The sequence below is a fragment of the Protopterus annectens genome, chromosome 4.part0, assembly GCF_019279795.1.
Source record: "Protopterus annectens isolate FY-2018-M chromosome 4.part0, PAN1.0, whole genome shotgun sequence".
Lineage (NCBI taxonomy): Eukaryota > Metazoa > Chordata > Ceratodontiformes > Protopteridae > Protopterus > Protopterus annectens.
The window spans coordinates 425,002,822-425,021,802 of NC_056733.1; the positions used below are offsets into that span (position 1 = coordinate 425,002,822).

The window sequence follows — 18,981 nt, forward strand, 5'->3', positions numbered from 1 at the left end:
TCTTTCCTCAGTAGACACAAAACAGACTGCATCCTAACCACCTGGAATTTGGTCTATTTTACAAAGCAATTCAAAGTGCTGAGGTCCAGAATGGGCCCAAGGTCCTTGTTTTTCTTTAGCACTAAATGAATCTTGAGTACACCCTCATCTTCTTTAGTCTAATGGGATCTCTTGGATGACTCCGTTGTGAAGCAGCTTTCTTATCTCTTCCACTGTTTCCCTTCTCTAATGGGGTGGAAAATTGGGAAGAGATTTTCAATGCTCCCTTGGAGTGTAAAGGAAAGGGACTGAATAACTTCTGGATATGATTTTCAACATCCAAGCATCTGAAGTGGTGGCCGCCGAAGCTTCTGGATGGGCAACCATCTGCTGCCAACTCCTTCCACAGTGCAGAAGTTGGGCAGCCTTTGAAGAAATCTTAAAAGATCTTCTGGAGAAGGGACCCTGGAAACTATTTTCTGTCGTCTGTCCCTGCCACTAGGGTAGCATCAGTTGAAGTTACCCCCCCCCCCCGGGCACCATCAACAGAAGTGTCCTTGGGGAACTGCTGTGACTTGTACAAAAAAAAAAGCCACCCTTCCCCTTTCTGCTTCCTAGAAAATTACCTTTGAGGAGTGGAAAAATATACACCAATGGCAGAGTGTGTCCTCCCTTCTTGTTCATTCCTAGTCAGTGTGTCTTCGATTTTTGGACCAAACAAGATGGAGCCCTTAAAGGGTCATTTAGAAAGAATCCAGGCATGAAGCCACATTGCAATACCAGTTCCTGCCATGCAAGCCATGTCATCTGCAATGATCAAAAGAAGCTTTATAGATACGTTGAAGAACGACTGCACTGTGGACAATTAAACCCATAGAGACCTCTGAAACACTCATAGCTACAGACCTGCAGTGCTGATGAGAACTCTGACATCTCCAAAACCAAATCTCTCCAGAGCCTTGCCAGACTGAACCAGACAGTTCAAAGGCAGCTGGATGCATAGGTGTGCTTCCCTAGATGGCCCAAAGCCTGAAACTCCTTATTCTGAGACCTTCTCCTTGGTGGTGGATCTAACCACAATATCATTTACCACTGCACCTCTGTTCCAAAAAGGTCTATCCTTGGGAAGGACTTGTACCTTGTCAGGCTTCTTGGGGATTGGCTTCACCACATCAGGTTCTCTCTGCACCCAGGCCAATGAGAGTATCTGGAGGGGGCACCACTTAGGATATGGATGGGCCCATGCTAAAAGCCACAAGAAATACTGACTTCTCAGAGGTGGGGGTGGGGGCTTTGTTGGTCCACCCTGTATGCTGTCTCATCAATTCTAATAAGTCACCAAAGGAGGAGTCTTTGTGAGAGGGACTTTAGGGACCTCTCCCTTTTATCGAGGTCAGTGACTTTTGGGGGAGTTCAGATACTTCCTCTTGTATTTGTTCTTCTAGTGAATCTCCTAGGGAGGGGATGTCAAAAAGTAGGTGACCCATATCACAGGGAGGCTCAAGGAGTAATGGCATGGGCTGTCATGGAGTCAGTTGATGTGAGCCCAAGGAAATGGATGGGCAACAGAACCAGGACAAATCTGACTTAGCAACAGAAACTCCTGGCTTTGATCAAGAGACAAGCTTCTGTACAACACTGAAAGCTAAAATCAGGCCAACAGGCTGGACATGATCCCCTTCGGATCTGCAGAACTGAAAGATAACCAGTGCCTTGTGCCAACCACTCAGATGCATTGCTGAAATCAGAACTGATCTATCTAAGGCCAAAGCACCCAAGGGAAGGGACAGCTCCAGAAACCTGAGTGTATATCTCAGCCATGGTGCATCAACTCAGATTCTTCGGCTCCAAGATATGCTCAGCTCCGACAGAACTACAGCTGTGAACATCAAGGATTAAGATGATGGATGAGGCAGCCAATCTGTCAGCATCAACACGGAGGAAAGCAAGGGAGCAGTCTGACCCACAGATCAAAGGATGGGCTGAGGGAGGAACATGGACTGAGCTAAGGGAAAAGGACTCTCTTGTCTCAGAGCAGAGGCAGAGGGAATTATTCAAGGTCCACCTGGACCTGTAAAAATGTACACATTAGCTGAAATAAATCCAAACCCTTATGACTTCCAAAAGATCTGGCAGACCTTGAAGACTCAGCTCTTTCATCATCACTTTCACAACTTCTTTTTCATATAACTACTAGTTTCCTTATTAGCAGCTTTAATACAGTATATTCTCTTATGCTACAAAATGTGCCATGCAGACTCTGGTTCAAAACCCGTACTAAAACAATAAAAAAACTATTCTACATTCTAAAATCAGCAATATGAAGTTATGAACACGTATTTTAAAATTAATTAACTTATTAGTCTAGTAGGCAGTGCTCATCCTGATTTCATCAGACAGCACTGTAATGTGCAAATTGACAAATTCATTACTTCGGTGGGGTGTGAATGTTGTGTGAAACTGTTAGCTTACGTAATTACTTAGTACAAAACAGGCCAGCATTTGCAATATGACAGTCCCTTAGCAGCAGCTGGATAATCCTATAGTTTCTTGCCTTACTGAGCAAAGCTTAACATTCAGAGACACCAAATCAGGAACAAACGTTTTAGAGATGTGATACTTTTTGCGAAAAAGTTATACAGCAAATACTTGACAAACTCAAAACTTTCCAAATGTCCTTACTTCTCAGCGACAAAACAGCGTCAATGAAACAGCATTACTTAGAGGCAATAAAAAATTCTCACAAAATTAACATCGGCCGGCACAATGCCGGAGTATTTCTATGGGCTAGGCTTGTAAGGACTCCAGGGCCATTAGCCTAGTACACACCTATGAACCTATATGAAGCCATACATGCCAGCTTTGAGGGCTTAAACGAAGATGGATCCAGACTGGGTGTGACTTGGATCTTGGGTGGAAACTGTTTCAGCAAGAACTGCGCAGGTGCAATCAGCAAGAATGGATAGTGAGGTCTTGCCCGGAGGAAAAAACAGGACCTGCTGACTGTTGGAAAATTAAATGACTACAATCAATGAACCAAAGTAAAGGATGAATATCGTCAGTGAGGCATCATTCGCACACTTGATGACACAGCCAGAGGAGCCAAAGACTGGTGTATCACTGGATCTGGCTGCTATTCCGTAGAGGTAGAGAAGCACTTGTGTTCCTTTTACTCTTTTTCTCTCTCTATCTCTAGCAGACTTTCTATTCCCAGATTTCTTAGCAGGGGAAGAAAAAGGAGCATCAGCAGAGGTGGTATCAGGAAGGAGTAGACCCTTCAAAACTAACTTTGCCTTGCAGTCGGCTAGGGGCCCTAGGACCCAAGGCTGAACATGCCTGGCACTCCTCATCTAGGTAAACTATCCCTAAACAATGTACACATTTATCATGTATACCTTGGGGTACAACTTATGCCCATATCCCAACACACCTCTTGAATCCCAAAACTAGCATATCCATGGCGAAGCTGTGGGAAGAACAGCACACAAACAAAAATCCAATAGTACAGGAAACACTATCCCACAGCTAGATACACAAGTATATGTATAGACAGAACATCAAAACATGCTCCAGAAAAAAACTTTCAGAACCATGAAGCTTTAAACCTATCACTAACAAATCCTATATACAAACATAACCAAATATAAAACACTTTTTTTGAAGCCAAGAGACAGAGAGAAAGAAAAAGGGCGGTAAAGCTGTGGACAGGAATAAAACATAACAAGAACTCTATACTTCAGTGAGGACAGAAGAACAATAAAATTTCCAAGTTAAACCAGAAAACCTAACACTAACAAGATAGGTAGAGGAGGCACAAAAAAAAAAGTAAAGAACATATATAAAAAAATCGCATAAAACACTGCTTTTCACTCTAGAGCTCAAGACCACATCTGGTACTAATGGTGGTAAATGTGATCTATGGCGATTCAGAGAGGGCAGAGCATTATGTGTAGAGGACTCAGTTTTGAGCTGAAGAATCTGAAAATGCTGGCTTTGGATCCGGTACCCATAGGTTGAGAAAGATGGAAGGCATCACACTGCTACCTTTTCTACATGGTCTGCTGTGTCTCAGAAGTAGGGACAGCTTCTAGATTTCTGATTTAATCAAGTTTGAAACTTGAGACTTCTAAGTTACAGACACTCTAGAAACATCAGGAAGACTAAATGGTAGCATACTGAAATACTGTCAACAGATGCATTCATCATTCTACTCTTATAAAAAACATTTTAAAGTACGTGATATTCATGTGACTAGGGTATGCTCTGATACAGTCAAGCAATTTTTCAAGCACTGATTCATCTACTTCACATATGCATGATGTACTGGGTAGAAACATGTTTTTCTGTCTTGCAGACAAGCCGTGAAACTGACTGAGAGAAAGCGGGAACCTTCTTCGGAACAGGTCAGTGTTCCAACAAAGTACAGTTTTGTACCTACCATAAATGTAGATGTTCGAGTGTTCACACTGCTGCAGTCATCACACTTGGGTTATCCTGCCATCAGGCGGTCCCGCAGTCAGCCAGAGTTCCAAAGTCTTGGTCTGGCGTCGGTTGCTGTCGCATCTTCCCTGACGTCAGTGCGCCAGGGGTATATAATATTCATCTGACGCCATTTTCTTCAGTTTTTCTTGCCCCAGATGTCAGGTGCCCCCAAGTGGGTAGGCAATACATACTGCTAATCAAAAATATACATTTAAAATAAAAAACAATACCTTCAGTTACCAGCAAATACATCCCAAAGGTTGTATAGGATAGAAAGGTATAGATAAGTCCAGCTAGTTCAGAGGGGATGGAGGGAGGGTATCCTAGACTGCAGCAGTGTGAACACTCGAACATCTACACTTATGGTAGGTACAAAACTGTACTATGTTCATCATGTTACACTGCTGCAGTCATCACACTTGGGTAGAATCCCAAAGCTAAGGTTGGGTGGCTGGTCTATAAAGAATTAGGATTGGCTATGAGGCCCTGCAGAACTGCAGTGTCAAATCCTGCTCTGGATTTAGAGTAAAGAGGCAGGTGGTAATGCTTGATAAAGATGTGCACTGAACTCCAAGCTGCAGCCTACAAAATTTCCTTGGTAGGTACTCCCCTGAGAAAGGCTGTTGAAGTGGCTGTTGCCCTGGTGGAATGTGGCCTAATGTTATTAGGGACTGATTTTCCATGCTGTGTGTAGCAGTACCGAATACAGTGTCCTATCCATTTGGATATAGTCTGCTTTGAGATACCTTTGCCCTGTGATCCTGCAGCATATGCTACAAACAGTTGTTCAGTTTTCCTGAAAGCTTTTGTTTTGTCCAAGTAGAAGCGTAGCTGCCTGTGTATGTCCAAAGAATGCAGAAGTTTCTCCCCTTTATTCTGGGGGTTTGGATAGAAAGTTGGCAAATGGGTGGTTTGGTTAAGAGTCAGACTAGATACCACCTTTGGCATAAAGGTAGGGTTTTGTCCTTAAAGATACTCTGTCCTGATGAAAAATTATAAAAGGTTCCACTGCCATTAATGCCTGTAGCTCTGAGACTCTTCGTGCTGAAGTTACTGCCAGGAGCAGAGCTGTTTTCCATGATAAAAAATTTTAGATCGGCTGTATTGGCTGGCTCAAAAGGTGGCAGGGTCAGTTTTTCCAAAACGAAATTGAGGTCCCAAGTTGGTGTTGGTGCTCTCCAGGGCGGTCTTATGTTTTTAGCCCCTCTGAGGTACTGCTTTAGCAAGGGATGAGAGAATAAAGGAGGATCTGTGTTGTAATGCGCTAAAATGGCAGAGGCGTGGATCTTAACTGATGAAAAGGATAGGCCTCTGTCCAGCATCGCAGTTAAGTATTGTAAAATCTGAGGAATGTTTGGAACAAGAGGGTCAAGGCTTTGAGCCTGGTTCCAGGCGCAGAATCTCTTCCATTTTTCTAAGTAAGCTTTTCTGGTGCTAGGCCTCCTGGCCTCCAAAATGACATCCATAACAGCTTTAGAGAGAGGTGTTGCCTGTTTGACTAAAGTATCTGCCATGCAGCCAGGTTTAGGGTTTTGAGCTGACCATGCAGGATCTGATTGTTTTGTTGAGTCAGAAGGTGTGGAATTTGGGGTAAAAGCCATGGTGGGCCCTAAGCCAAGTTCCTTAAGATAGGGTACCAGTGCTGGCGTGGCCAGTCTGGAGCTATCAGGATCATCTGTGGTTTTTCTTGTCTGGCTTTTAGGAGTACCTTTGAAAGGAGAGGCAGTGGTGGGAAGGCATAAACATTTAGGTTTTTCCAGCTGAACAGAGGAGCATCCACTTTCCTTGCTTGTTTGTGATAAGTCCTTGTGCAGAATTTTTGTAGTTGGCAATTCAGTGGGGAGGCAAAATGATCTATGTCTGGGCATCCCCATTTTTGCATTATCATGCTGAAGATTTGTGGATTCAATTTCCATTCGTGAGGGTCCATGATATTTTTGTTTAGGTCATCTGCCAGAGTATTTTTCTTTCCTGGCAGGAATTGTGCTTGCAGATGAACTTGATAGGTTAGAGCCGTGTTCCACAAGGTCATGGCTTGTCTGCAGAGGGGATAAGAATGAGTGCCCCCTTGCTTGTTTATGTACTACATTACTGTGGTGTTGTCTGTCTTTAGTAATAGTTGTCCTGGATGTAGAAGGTCCTTGAAAGCTGTTAGGGCATTTTGAACAGCCAACATCTCTTTTTGATTGATGTGAAGATGCATCTGGTCTGTGGTCCACTTGCCCTGAATGCATTTTCCTGCCACGTGTGCTCCCCAGGCGTAATCCGAGGCATCTGTTGTTAGAGTTTGCCTGGCTGAGGGTTGAGTGAAAGGCTGCCCCTTGTTTAGGTGACATGCCTGTGCCCACCATCGAAATTCCTGTTGTAGGCAGGGAATCATTGGTATTACTGCTTCTAAACTGTGAGAGTGTTGAGTCCAAACACTTTTTAGGTACCACTGTAATTTCCTCATATGCAGTCTGGCATATGGTATTAGTAGTATGCAGGATGCCATGAATCCCAGGGCCTGCAGAATTTTTCTTGCAGGGAGATGGGACTTTTTTGCCAGTAATTGAAAATATTGAGTTAGTTGTACTTGTTTGTCTGGTGTGAGGTAAGCCATCTGGGCCGTTGTATTTAAGCTGGCACCCAGGAATGTAATCTGTTGTGAGGGCACTAGTTTTGACTTCTTTTCGTTTACTGTGCACCCTAGAGAAATTAGCAACTTTTTCACAAACGCCAGATGCTGTAGAAGAATGTCCTTTGTCTCTGCTTGAATGAGGCAGTCATCCAGGTATGGATATATTTGACTTCCTTTTTGTCTGCAAAATGCAATTACTGGTGCCAGGCACTTTGTGAAGACCCTGGGCGCAGTAGATAAGCCAAAGGGCAGTGCAGAGAATTGGTAGTGCATTGTACCAGCTTTGAATCTGAGGTATCTTCTGCAATTCTGTCTGAAAGGGACATGCAGGTATGCCTCTTTGAGGTCCAGAGTAACAAGCCAAGCCTTCTTGCCCAGCATGGGTAGAAGCTGCTGTAATGTCAACATTTTGAATTTTGGAATATCCAGGTAAGTATTCAGAATTGAAAGGTCTAGTATGGGCTGGGGCTTTGTCCTTTCTGGGGACCAGGAAGAGTCTTGAGTAAAATCCTTGTCCTTGTTCCTGTTGTGGTACTTTATGAATACCTCTCATGTCCATGAGGGCTGAAATTTGTTTTTGTGCCTCTGCCCACTGATTTTGTGGCAGGTCTGGCATTCCTTTTAGCTTTGGTAAAGTATGAAAGTGGAATCTGTAACCTTGAGACACAATATTCAGAACCCATTTGTCTTGGGTGATTGTTTGCCAGTTTTGAGAAAAAAGTGCTAGTTTTCCCCCTAAGGGGGCTTCCAAAAGGGACATGCTTGGCGTACGAAGAGGAAAGTCATTGTGACTGTTTCCTGTAAGGTTGAGACTTGTCCTTACCTCCTTTTGGGGTTGAAGTGCCCCACTGTCGTCGTCTGTTTGAGCCTTGAGGTTGAGATCTGCCTCTTGGGCATCTGTATCTGCCTCTCTGTGGCCTGTCTGACACTGGAAAGGACCAATTCTTTGTTGGCCAATTTCTACTAAACCGAGATGGCTGCATCTGTAAGAAATTCTTGACTGTTTGCATAGATTTAGCTTTATCCTCCATTTTCTTTAACACCTCTTCTGCCTTAACACCAAACAAGGTATCATGCTGTAAAGGAGCATCCAATAATTTTGCCTTAACATGATCAGGTAAACTCTGTTCTTTTAACCAAGCATACCTTCAAATAACAGAACCTGTAACAGCGGCTCTACAAGAGGCCTCTAAAGAATCAAAACCACATTGCAGAGTATGTTTTCCCACCTGTTCAACTGCATGCAATAAATCCTGCATTTCTTTACAATCAGGAGCTTCTGAGCTTGCAAGCATTTTCTGTTTTAACTGAGCAATTAAATATTGTTGGTACTTAAGCATGTGGAACTGGCAATTTAAAGCTCTTACGGCTAAAGTTGCTGACGTGTATACTTTCTTCCCCCATCTATCCAAAGCTCTGGAATCTCTGTCAGAGGGTACTGGATTTTTTGCAATGGAAGCCTTAACCCCTTTTGGACCCTGGGAAATAGTTTCTGGATCAGCAGAGTGTTTTTTGTAAAGAAAATTGTGAGAGTCAGGGACTCTGTAATACCTATCTGGCTTGGCTGGAGCAGGGGGCAAAGAGTCAGGAGATAAGCTGGATTCAGAGAACACATCATCCACAATGTCTAGCACAGGCGGAATAGCCAGGGGCCTGTGCTGAGGCAATAAGAGGAAATCCATGAGACTTTTCTTGGATTCTGAGTAATCCTGACTTTCCCAATGGAAATGCTCTCTCATAAAAAAAGATACATATCTATTTTTTCTAAAATATAACTTACAAATAAAACCCCTCAGTGTCTCCTTACAAGATGGGGACATCCACCCTAACCCTGGCCCAGCCAATCCTGCTACCCTAACTACCCAACCTAAACTCCCCTACTCACTCTTAATAGGACATCTGAATATCCGCAGAATTAACAATAAAGTAGCCCATCTCCATGCCCTTTTAGATACTCACTCCTTTGATATCCTTTGCCTGACAGAAACTTGGTTAAAACCAGGAACCAAAGACAACGAAGTTACCCCCCAAGGATATAACATAGTTAGACATGACTGAATAAGACAAAAGGGAGGGGGTGTAGCAGTACTATTCAAAGATGGATTCCATATCTCCACATTACCATGTAACCCACCTCATGATAGCAATGCTGAAATCCTGGCCACCAAACTCCAAATGAACCCAAATAAAGCTTTATATATTATCTGTATCTACCTACCACCCAGCAATAACATCAGCATAATCGAAGGTATACTAAACTGGATATCCTCAGCTTACCCCCAAGAAACCGTAATACTAGGTGATTTTAATACTGACTGGAAAAGTGTTAATGCAGACAACCCCACCTCTCACATTAACCTCCACGGCTTTACTCAAACAATCACCTCCACAACCAGAATCAACAAACCAAACAATAAAGAGAGTACCTTAGACTGGATACTTATAAACAGACATGAATATGCCTATAAGGTCTCCCAGAAGATTTAAGTGATCATGCTTTAACCTACATTATTAAACAAAAACAAGATCTGCCTAAACCCTCTTACTTTTAGGACTGCACGTTCCAATAAACACTTCAACCTAGAATCATTCCAAAATGAACTCAGTGCCTGTAACTGGAACCCCTTAAAAACTCTACCACTTGATGAAGCTATAAAATATCTAAACTCTGCGTTTTTATCCATCTTGGATAAACATGCACCTATACGGTCTATCCGTATGAAATCCAAACCAGCCCCCTGGCTCTCTAAAGAAACTAGACAAAAAATTCTACTAAGAAACAAATCCTGGGCTAAGTGGAGGGCTAACAAAAATATCTCTGATCAACATTACTTCAGGGAACTGAGAAATTGCACTAAAAAGGCAATTCTTATGGACAAAAAGAACTATTACTGTAAGTTACAGCAAACTCATCAAAATAATCCCCAAAAGTTTTGGTCCAGTATAAACAAACTCCTTTCCCCTGGACACTCTCACACACCTACCCCTCTTGACACTGATCCTAATAGCCCCCTTCAAACTGCCAATTCATTCAATACCTTCTTTACAGAGACCATTCAATCTCTAGCTAGTCAACTAATCCCAGATAACTCAAGCCCTTCCACTACCAGATCATCTTCTCTACCAACTTTTAAACTGCAACCCATCTCTACTACTTTCATCTGTAAAATCATCAAAAACTTAAACCTAGTACCCCTTCTGCCGACCAAATACCATCAGAATACCTGCAAAAAGCAGCTAAGGTAATTGCATACCCTGTATCCATCCTCATTAACAGAACCATTAAAGAAGGAACCATTCCTGAAATTTGGAAAATCTCCCATATTATTCCCCTTCATAAAGGCGGCAATTCAAATGATTACTCTAATTACAGACCAATAGCTCTATTATCTCCTCTATCTAAAATAACGGAAAAATGCATTCACCAACAAGTACTATACCATTTATCTCAACATAACATAATAGCAAACTGTCAACATGGCTTTAGGCCATCACATAGTACCACAACTGCTCTATCTTTTATTGATACTATCAACAGAAACCGCAATAACAATATCCTCTCATCTGCTCTATTTATTGACCTCTCAAAGGCTTTTGACATGGTCAACCATGCCCTCCTCATCAACACTCTAGAATCCCTTGCCTTCGATCACCTGACTATTAAATGGTTCAGATCCTACCTTAGCAATAGGCAACAAGCAGTTCTCTGGCAAAACAATACATCATCCCTCCAGCCAGTGACCCTCGGAGTCCCGCAAGGCTCTATTCTAAGACCACTGCTCTTTTCATTATTTATCAATGACCTCCATCTAGCACTCCCGCAAGCCACCTGCATTCAATATACAGACGTTTTTACCCTAGTATGCTCAGCAAACTCCCCTTCAGAACTACACTCTCTAACCCAAGATGTATTTAACATAGTAGAAACATGGTTTACTAAGAGATGCTTCCTTTTCAATGCTAAAAAAACTAAGCTCCTCCTCTTTACACCCACCAATAAAACCTTACCCATTGATTTCTCTGTGTCCTCCAATAACAGCACTATCATACTTCCTGATACAACCACCAAACTGCTCGGAATAACTATTGACAATCACCTTACTTTTGATACCCACATAAATAACACTATCAAAACTGTCAATAGAAAAATTGGTTCCTTATACAGGATCAAACCTTTCCTCACCCCTATAGCCAGAACTAAAATTGCTCACTCTCACTTAATATCAACTCTTCTGTACACTTCGCCCATATATACTAACCTAAAGAAAAATAATCTTACCAAACTAACAAATTCTTATAATAACATCGCCAGATTTGCAACTGGCAATCCCTTTAGAACCCACCACTGTTTGAATCTAAGGCAACTAGGCTGGCTGGAACTTCAAAACCAACTGATAGTATCCCAACTCACCATTGCCCACAAGCTCTTCTACCAACCCAACAACACTCCTATACTCTCCAATCTCATCCTCCAGTACAAAAATCTTAACTCCCTGCGCTCTTCCAACAAACTCCTTGCCTGCATATGCAAATCTAACAACCTGGCTGGAGACTCTCTTTTTTCTAACACAGTTGGAAAAATCTGGAACCTACTGCCAAATGAACTAACATTACTTTCTTCCTTGCCTCTATTTAAACACAACCTCAAAAAACACCTAAATTCTCACTGGCTATGCCCCTGCAGCAATCCTGACTAATCTTCTTCCTCTCTTCTTTTTCTAATTTCACCTCCTGTTACTTCTTATTTCTACTACTCTTACTTCAACTACTTATACTCTAAATTGATTGTTACATGCTCACTCCTTGTTTGACTTACTAACTGTTGTTCCTAATTTGATATGCCTAAAGAGTAATTCCTACTCTATATTATTACTACTTCCTACAAGGCATACTTTTTAATTTTAAACATTATTTACTTGTAATTTTTATTTTTATTTTAATCCCTGTGGATGATTTTCTAAGTTGTATAACTGCCAGAGCTTTTCTCCCCGGGCCTCTACTGAAAATGGAAATATATCCAGTTAGACTAGCCCGGTTAACAAATGTAAAATAAATAAATAAATAAAATAAAAATGGTATGTAAAGTTTCTCCAAAAGAATAATCCTCAGGAGGAGAGGCTGAAGGGATAGAGTCTTCAGCATCAGAGTCCTCATAGGGGGGTAGAGAGTATCCCTGGTCTGAAGAGGAATCAGAGGAAATGGAAACCTGATCAGAGGAGTCATAGTTTGTTTCCTGTCTAGGCCTTTTCTCAGGAGGGGGATGGGAACCTCTGATTAGAGTAATGAGGTCTTCGGCCATTTTAAGCATCTGTTTCTTAGGCATGGAGGACTATCCAGGAGAATGCTGTGCTTGTTTCTTTGTCTTTAATGGTACCTTTGTCTTAGCTGTTGTTTTAATGGTAAGTTGTGAAGGTCTGAAAACACCCTCAGAAGCCGATGCCTGCTCAGCGGCTCCGGACCCATCTGAGGGATTAGTTTCCATAGGCCCAATACCTTGAGTTTCCAGAGGCCTAGATGTCTCCACGTGGGAGTTGGAAGCGGCCTGTGGCTCTGAGGTAGTGGGTGTCAGGGGCTGCGAAAGCGCCTCACTGAGAACCGGCGACTGGCCTAGAAGAGGTTTCGTCGTCGGTTTTGGACCTCAGATGCCTGTCTTTATCCTTGTCTTTGCGTTTTTTCGGTATTGAGGTCGTCGGCTGATCCGACGGAATAGTATAATTGAACCTTCGGCCAAAGTAGTGTAAAGCAAAATCAAAACGTCTTTTTATAGTGCGTTTGTTAAATCTAGCACAAAACTGACAGCTAGTGACATCGTTATCAGGGCCTAGGCATGGAATACAGTAAGAGTGGAAGTCCTTATGAGGTATTTGCTTCCCACAAGAAATACAATTAGTAACCTTTTCTGACATCGGTCTGAGGCAAGAAAAAGGTTTCCCCAATGGGGTACTTAGCTTTATTGAAGACTTTGGATCTGAACTTCGACTTCGAAAATCTCAAGAGTCGGCCGACCGGCACTTGCGAACTGCTTCTGCTTCGGGCACCGTGCGGCAAGAAAGACTGAAGAAAATGGCGTCGGATGCATATTATATACCCCTGGCGCACTGACATCAGGGAAGATGCGACAGCCACTGATGCCGGACCAAGACTTTGGAACTCTGGCCGACTGCGGGACCGACGGCAGGATAACCCAAGTGTGATGACTGCAGCAGTGTAACAAGATGAACATCTTCTTTTCTTTCTTAATGTAATGCAATCCCCTCCCTAGAAGAACACAGATATCGGATTTCTGCAAATGAATTGAACTAATAATCAAATTTAAATTAATTAAACCAAAGTGATTATTTTACATTCGAGTTGATCAGCTACATGTTATTGCATTCCTTAACCAGGTAATGCACTAACTCCTTCTTAAGCAAAGTGCGGAAATGTTGTAGTGGCGAAGCACTTGCTCAGATCCGCACAATATGGAGGAATGGGTTGATGTGTATCAATCTTAATTCTTAAATACATACCAGACATTCCAAATATTCACAGCTAATGACCACCTCCAAGTCTACAGGCTGACAAGTGGAATCCAATTAATTTGCAATGTCACTCTAATGTTCTTAGTATGTGTTACCTTTCAAAAATACATTACAAAAATAAAAACAAAATTATTTAAGTGAGTAATATTCTGTTCACTGGCTATGGTAAGGAATGTTTTTGAGCTCTGTGACGGTTATTTGACTGGGTATTCCAAAGTTACTGCAGGATAATGAAAATGTAAACTCTATATTTTTATACAAAAGTAAACTCTTTGCACATATGCAACAGGTGGTATTTTTGCACTGCCTAGTGTTGTTCTGTGCACTGCTGCTGTGTATTTTAAATCTATTGATATTTAATAAATAATCAGTACCTATTAAACTCAAGTGCAGTACACAACTTCAAAATCAGGGACCATCAGCTGATAATACTTAATTTATGCTTTACAATGCTTATTTTATTCTACAAGAATTCTAGCAGCTACAGTACAGGCCACAAAGCAGGTTATTTTCTATTAATGATTACAGAAAAAACTAAAAAAAGCTTTCTATATTTGTTAGGTACCAAAACAAGGATGCTTGTGATGTGTAATCCACAATCCATTGTCCTGCTTGGAAAAAAAAAATCAATCTCCTTAGTTCAAACACCAACCTTGGCAGTGACCGGTCCAGTGTTTGCAGTGATGGTGCAAGCCTATCTTCTAGTATATTGTTGATAACTTGCTCCGTGCTGTAGTTATACTCTTCCAGACATGCCAGTATAAAGCCTTCTCCCAGTTCAGGAAGGAGGTCTTTTACTTGGGATATCAGTGAGTCTAGCTCCACCCCAGTCACACAGGCTGCAGTAGCTCCGAGACACTACAAGAACAAAATGGAAAATTTACTTATTAACGGACATTATGGACAGATTTCCAACACTGTGTTAAAACTAATGTTGCCATTTATATTCCCCTTTCTTCTTGTCTAGGTCTGGAAAATATTTCTAATAATGCACAGTATGACATCTTAATAATAGGCAAAACAGTGAATTTAAAAACACACTGGTTATTACAGATCAGCAAAGCCTTAACCAATGATCATTACCTGCCACTTCTGCACCATTCTGGGAGAAACTGGGCAAGCTACATGTGAAGCAAGAATAAAAGCCTTTAGTTCAAGTTTTCTTGGTGGAATTCATAAAGGGCTATATTCTACTACAATAGCGCAGCCTCAAATACCTACTCATATGATGATTATCTCAATCTTACTTCAAAATACTTCTGCATCAGGGACTCCACTCAATCAAGAATTCAGCAGAACTTAGAGAAATGGACAGAAGTAAAAAAGTGGCACACCTAACTAAGCATTTCCTGAAAGACTTCTCCATGAGAGGAGTTCCTTCACCTAGAAACATCATCCATTGTATACAAGTTTTGAAAGGTGTGCAGGAAACAAAGCAGGTAGCAGAATGAGAAAGACAGAGAGAATTCTGCTGGAGTAACTGAGGAAGGACCTTAGAGAAACATACCATATTATGAATGGCCAAAAATGCCATCCGACAGTCACATGGAAAGAAATCACGATTACTTTTATTTTCACTAACAGTAACAAAAAGACACAAAGAATACTTGTGTAAAATCTTACTATAACCATAGATGTCCTTTTCTTCTATATTCTGAAGTATTCATTACATGAGGGAGTCCGTCCCTGGCTGACTCATAAGCCCGACCAATATACAAAAGTCTAATGCTACTGTGAGGTATGCGCGATGGCACACATCAGCTAACGTACGTCGACCATAAAGAGATGTTGGGTATAAAGTGGACGTCAGCACATACCAACCTCAGAACTGAATGCCACAAAAGCACCAGCCTGATCTTAGCCGAGGAAGACATGCCACCAGGGGCCAGGCAAGCATGAGGGGGAAGGTGGAGGGGGGTAATTAATACTGCAGCATATAGAAGTGAAGGACATCTATGGTTACTGTAAGATGTTACACTATTCTATGTCCTTTTATTCATATGCTGCAGTATTCATAACATGAGTAAGAGTGACAAAGATGATGGGGAGGAGCAGAAGTATTTTCCACAAAACCATGTAGAATAACTCTGGCAAACCCAACCCTGGACCTGAAGATGACATCTAGTTTATAGTGTTTAGTGAATGTATGAACAGAAGACCAGGTAGCTACCTCCAGCACAGAGCAAGTGTCCAAGGCTTTTGGTTCCAGAGGAGGACACTGCCCTAGTGGAATGTGCCCTCACAGGAGTAAAGAGATTCTTTCCACTGGCTAAATAAGAGAAAGAAATAGCTTTAGAAATCCAAGAGGAGATAATCTGCTTGGAAACAGGTCGACCCAGGGTCCTTGGGTGATAGGAAACAACCAGGCGTTCAGACTTACAGCTAGGACTGGTTTTGTTCAGGTAGTATCTGAGCTGCCTGTGCACATCTAAAGTGTGTAGAATCCTCTTACTGGAGGATTGAGGTGGAGGAGAAAACATTGGAAGGTTGACAGACTGATTGAGGGATAACTCATTAACCACATTGGGCATAAAGGAAGGATTAGTGCATAAAGAGACCCTATCCCTGTGGAAGATTGTGAAGGGGGAGGTAGACATCAGAGCTTGTAACTCAGAAATCCTTCTGGCAGAAGTAATTGCCACGAAAAGAACAGTTTTCCAGGTGTAATGTTGTAGGGAAGAGGAACTTTTTGGCTCAACTGGGGTCAGTGTAAGTTTCTCCAAAACAAAATTGAGATCCGAAGGAGGAGGAACTGGTTTCCTTGGTGGTCTGATGTAAAGGGCACCTTTTAAGAACAGCTTAACTTCCAAACTAGAAGCTAAAGGTGGAGACAAAGGCAGACATGCACAGATAGCATAAAGATGGGCTTTAATTTGGAAATGTAGGATTTCCTAGTTGTGGGTTTTCTGGCCTCCTGCAGAACTTGAAGCACTTCCTTAGGAAAAAAGGTGTCTCAAGGGAATTAAAACACCATCACCCACAGAGTCAGATTTAGTGTTGACATCTGCGGATGTACTAGAGTTCCCTTGTCCTGCATGAGTAAAGTCCATCCTGTGGGGTAACTTGTGGTGACTGCCCTTGGCTAAATGCAGGAGGAGGGGGAACCAATGCTGTCTTTGCCAAAAGGGGATCACCAGCAAAATATTTGGTTGTTTCCACTGGATTTTCAGCAGGACCTTTTGGAGAAGTGGAAAGGGGGGAATGCATACAGAAACATCCCCTTCCAAGAAAAGGACAGAGCGTCCACTCCACCTTCTATGCCAAGGGATGTGGGATCCTGGCACAAAATTTGGGAAGCTGTCTGTTCATGGGGGAGGCAAAGAGATCTATCGGAGGTAATTACCCCATCGATGGACCAGGTCCAGAAACACATCCCTGTGTAACATCCATTTGTGGGATTGAGTCATGGATATGCTGAGTGCGTCTGCCACAACATTCTGAGTTGAGGGAAATGTAGAGAGCCTGAAGAGATACTTGACTCTGCAAGGCTAGCTCCCAGGCCTGTAAACCCAGTCTGTACAGGAGATAATACTTTGTCCTCTGTTTGTTGACACAGCAGGGGACTGTGGTGGTGTGTGTGAACAACCTTATGACCCCTGGGGAAAGCATAGGTTTGAAGATTTGGAGAGTGAAAATTAAGGCCCTAATTTCCTTTATGTTGATGTGCTCCTTTGTTTGGTTTGGAGATCAGACATCTCTGACCTTCCAGGATTCCAGTGTTGCTCCCCATCCTACATCTGAAGCATCCGTGTACAGTTCTGGAGTGGGAAGAGGTGATTATAAGGGTAGACCTAGATTCCTTGCAAACTGAAGTATCTACCAGTCTAACTCCCTTTTCAAGCATGGAAGGAGTGGAATAACAAAGTCTAGAGGGTGGAAGTGTTGCATCCAAACTGTCCTCAAGAACCACTGGAATTTTCTCATGTGTAACTTGGCTAAAAGGAGCATGGGAATTGTTGAGGCCATGAACTCCAGGAGGTGTAGAAAGTCCCTGGCAGGCAGAGAATGAATTGGCAAGAAATCCTGGAAATATGAGGTAAGGAATACAACCTTTTCTGGAGGTAAGGAGGGTAGCGTCCTGACTGTTTGAATCTTGCAGCCAAGAAAAATATGGTCTTGGGAAGGGGTCAGAGTAGACTTCTGATATTTTATTGTGAAACCTAGACTCTCCAGGAGAGAGTGTGAAGGAGAGACTCTCCTGAAGGATGCCTGGGGGCGGGCCCTGGATGAGAAGATCATCTAGGCAAGGAAAAATCTGTAAACGTTGTAGTCTGCAGTAGGCTATGACAGGAGCTAAGCATTTTGTGAAGACCCTTGGTGCCGTAGACAGACCAAAGGGCAAAGCACAGAACTGAAACTGTTAGGAAGCAACAAAAAAGTGAAGGCATTTCCTGAACCGCAGGTAAATGGAGATATGAAGATAGGCATCTTTGAGGTCTAATGACACCATAAAGGCCTGGGGAAGTATGAGTGGGAGAAGGGCGGCTAAGGTCAGCATACGAAAGGTGGGGACTTTCAGAAAGGTATTTAGATGGGAAAGGTCTAGAATGGGCCTCCAGGGGCCATCCTTCCTGGGAACCAAGAAGATCCTAGAGTAAAATTTTTTTCCCACTTGAGTGAGCAGGACTTCCTGAATAGTAACTTGAGAGAGAAGGCTGGCTATGACCTAAGGAAAGAATTCCAGTTGTTCTTTTGGTGGTTGTGGAATGCCACTGAAGGAGGGAAGAATTTCCCACACAATGAAATATCCTTGTAGGATGATGGAAAGGACCTAAGAGTCCTGGGTTATATGATTCCAAGCAGGAATAGAAAGAGAGAAGCGAAGAGACAAAGGAGTAGATGGGCCTGTAGGGGGGCAGTCTCAGAATACCAGGCTTAGCCTGAAAGGGATGTTTTTGAGAGGGAGTAAAGGAAGCAGACTTTGAAGGGATTTGTTTCCTGGAATCCCTCTTACGTTTAGCAGATGGAGGCCTAGTTGGCTTTCTGACAAAAGCATTTTTGATAGGGTAATTCCTCTGGAACCTGGGGACAGGGGAAAAAAGAATATGTTTTAGATCTTGGAGCTCCTTGTCCTTTTCTTGCAGAGATTTAAATAGTTCTGCAGTCCAGCTTCCAAACAAGGCTTTGTTGTCCACAGGGGTATCCATTATCTTGGCTTTTATATCATCAGGCAAGGGTTAAAGCCTGAGCCATGAATATCTCCTCAGGACAGACCCAGATGCAGCTGCCCTGGCTGGGGCCTCCACAGCATCATAACTGCACTTGGAGTGTCTTCTGAGCTGGACAGAAGAATTGAGAATGGAGGAGAGCTTAGCTTGGTGGGAGAATCAAGGAGCTCAGAAAGGGGCTTTCCTGCATCTGATAAGAGTGCTAGGGAAT

General features: G+C 42.6%; 1 protein-coding gene across 1 annotated transcript in view; it reads right to left on the reverse strand.

Annotated features, from left to right (window-relative positions):
- ASCC2 (activating signal cointegrator 1 complex subunit 2) overlaps window positions 1-18,981 on the reverse strand; it is a 1,163,586-nt gene that overhangs the window by 285,918 nt on the left and 858,687 nt on the right. The window contains exon 13 of the mRNA XM_044069746.1: window positions 14,255-14,460. Coding sequence (XP_043925681.1) covers window positions 14,255-14,460 — 206 coding nt within the window. The remainder of the gene's footprint in view (window positions 1-14,254; window positions 14,461-18,981) is intronic.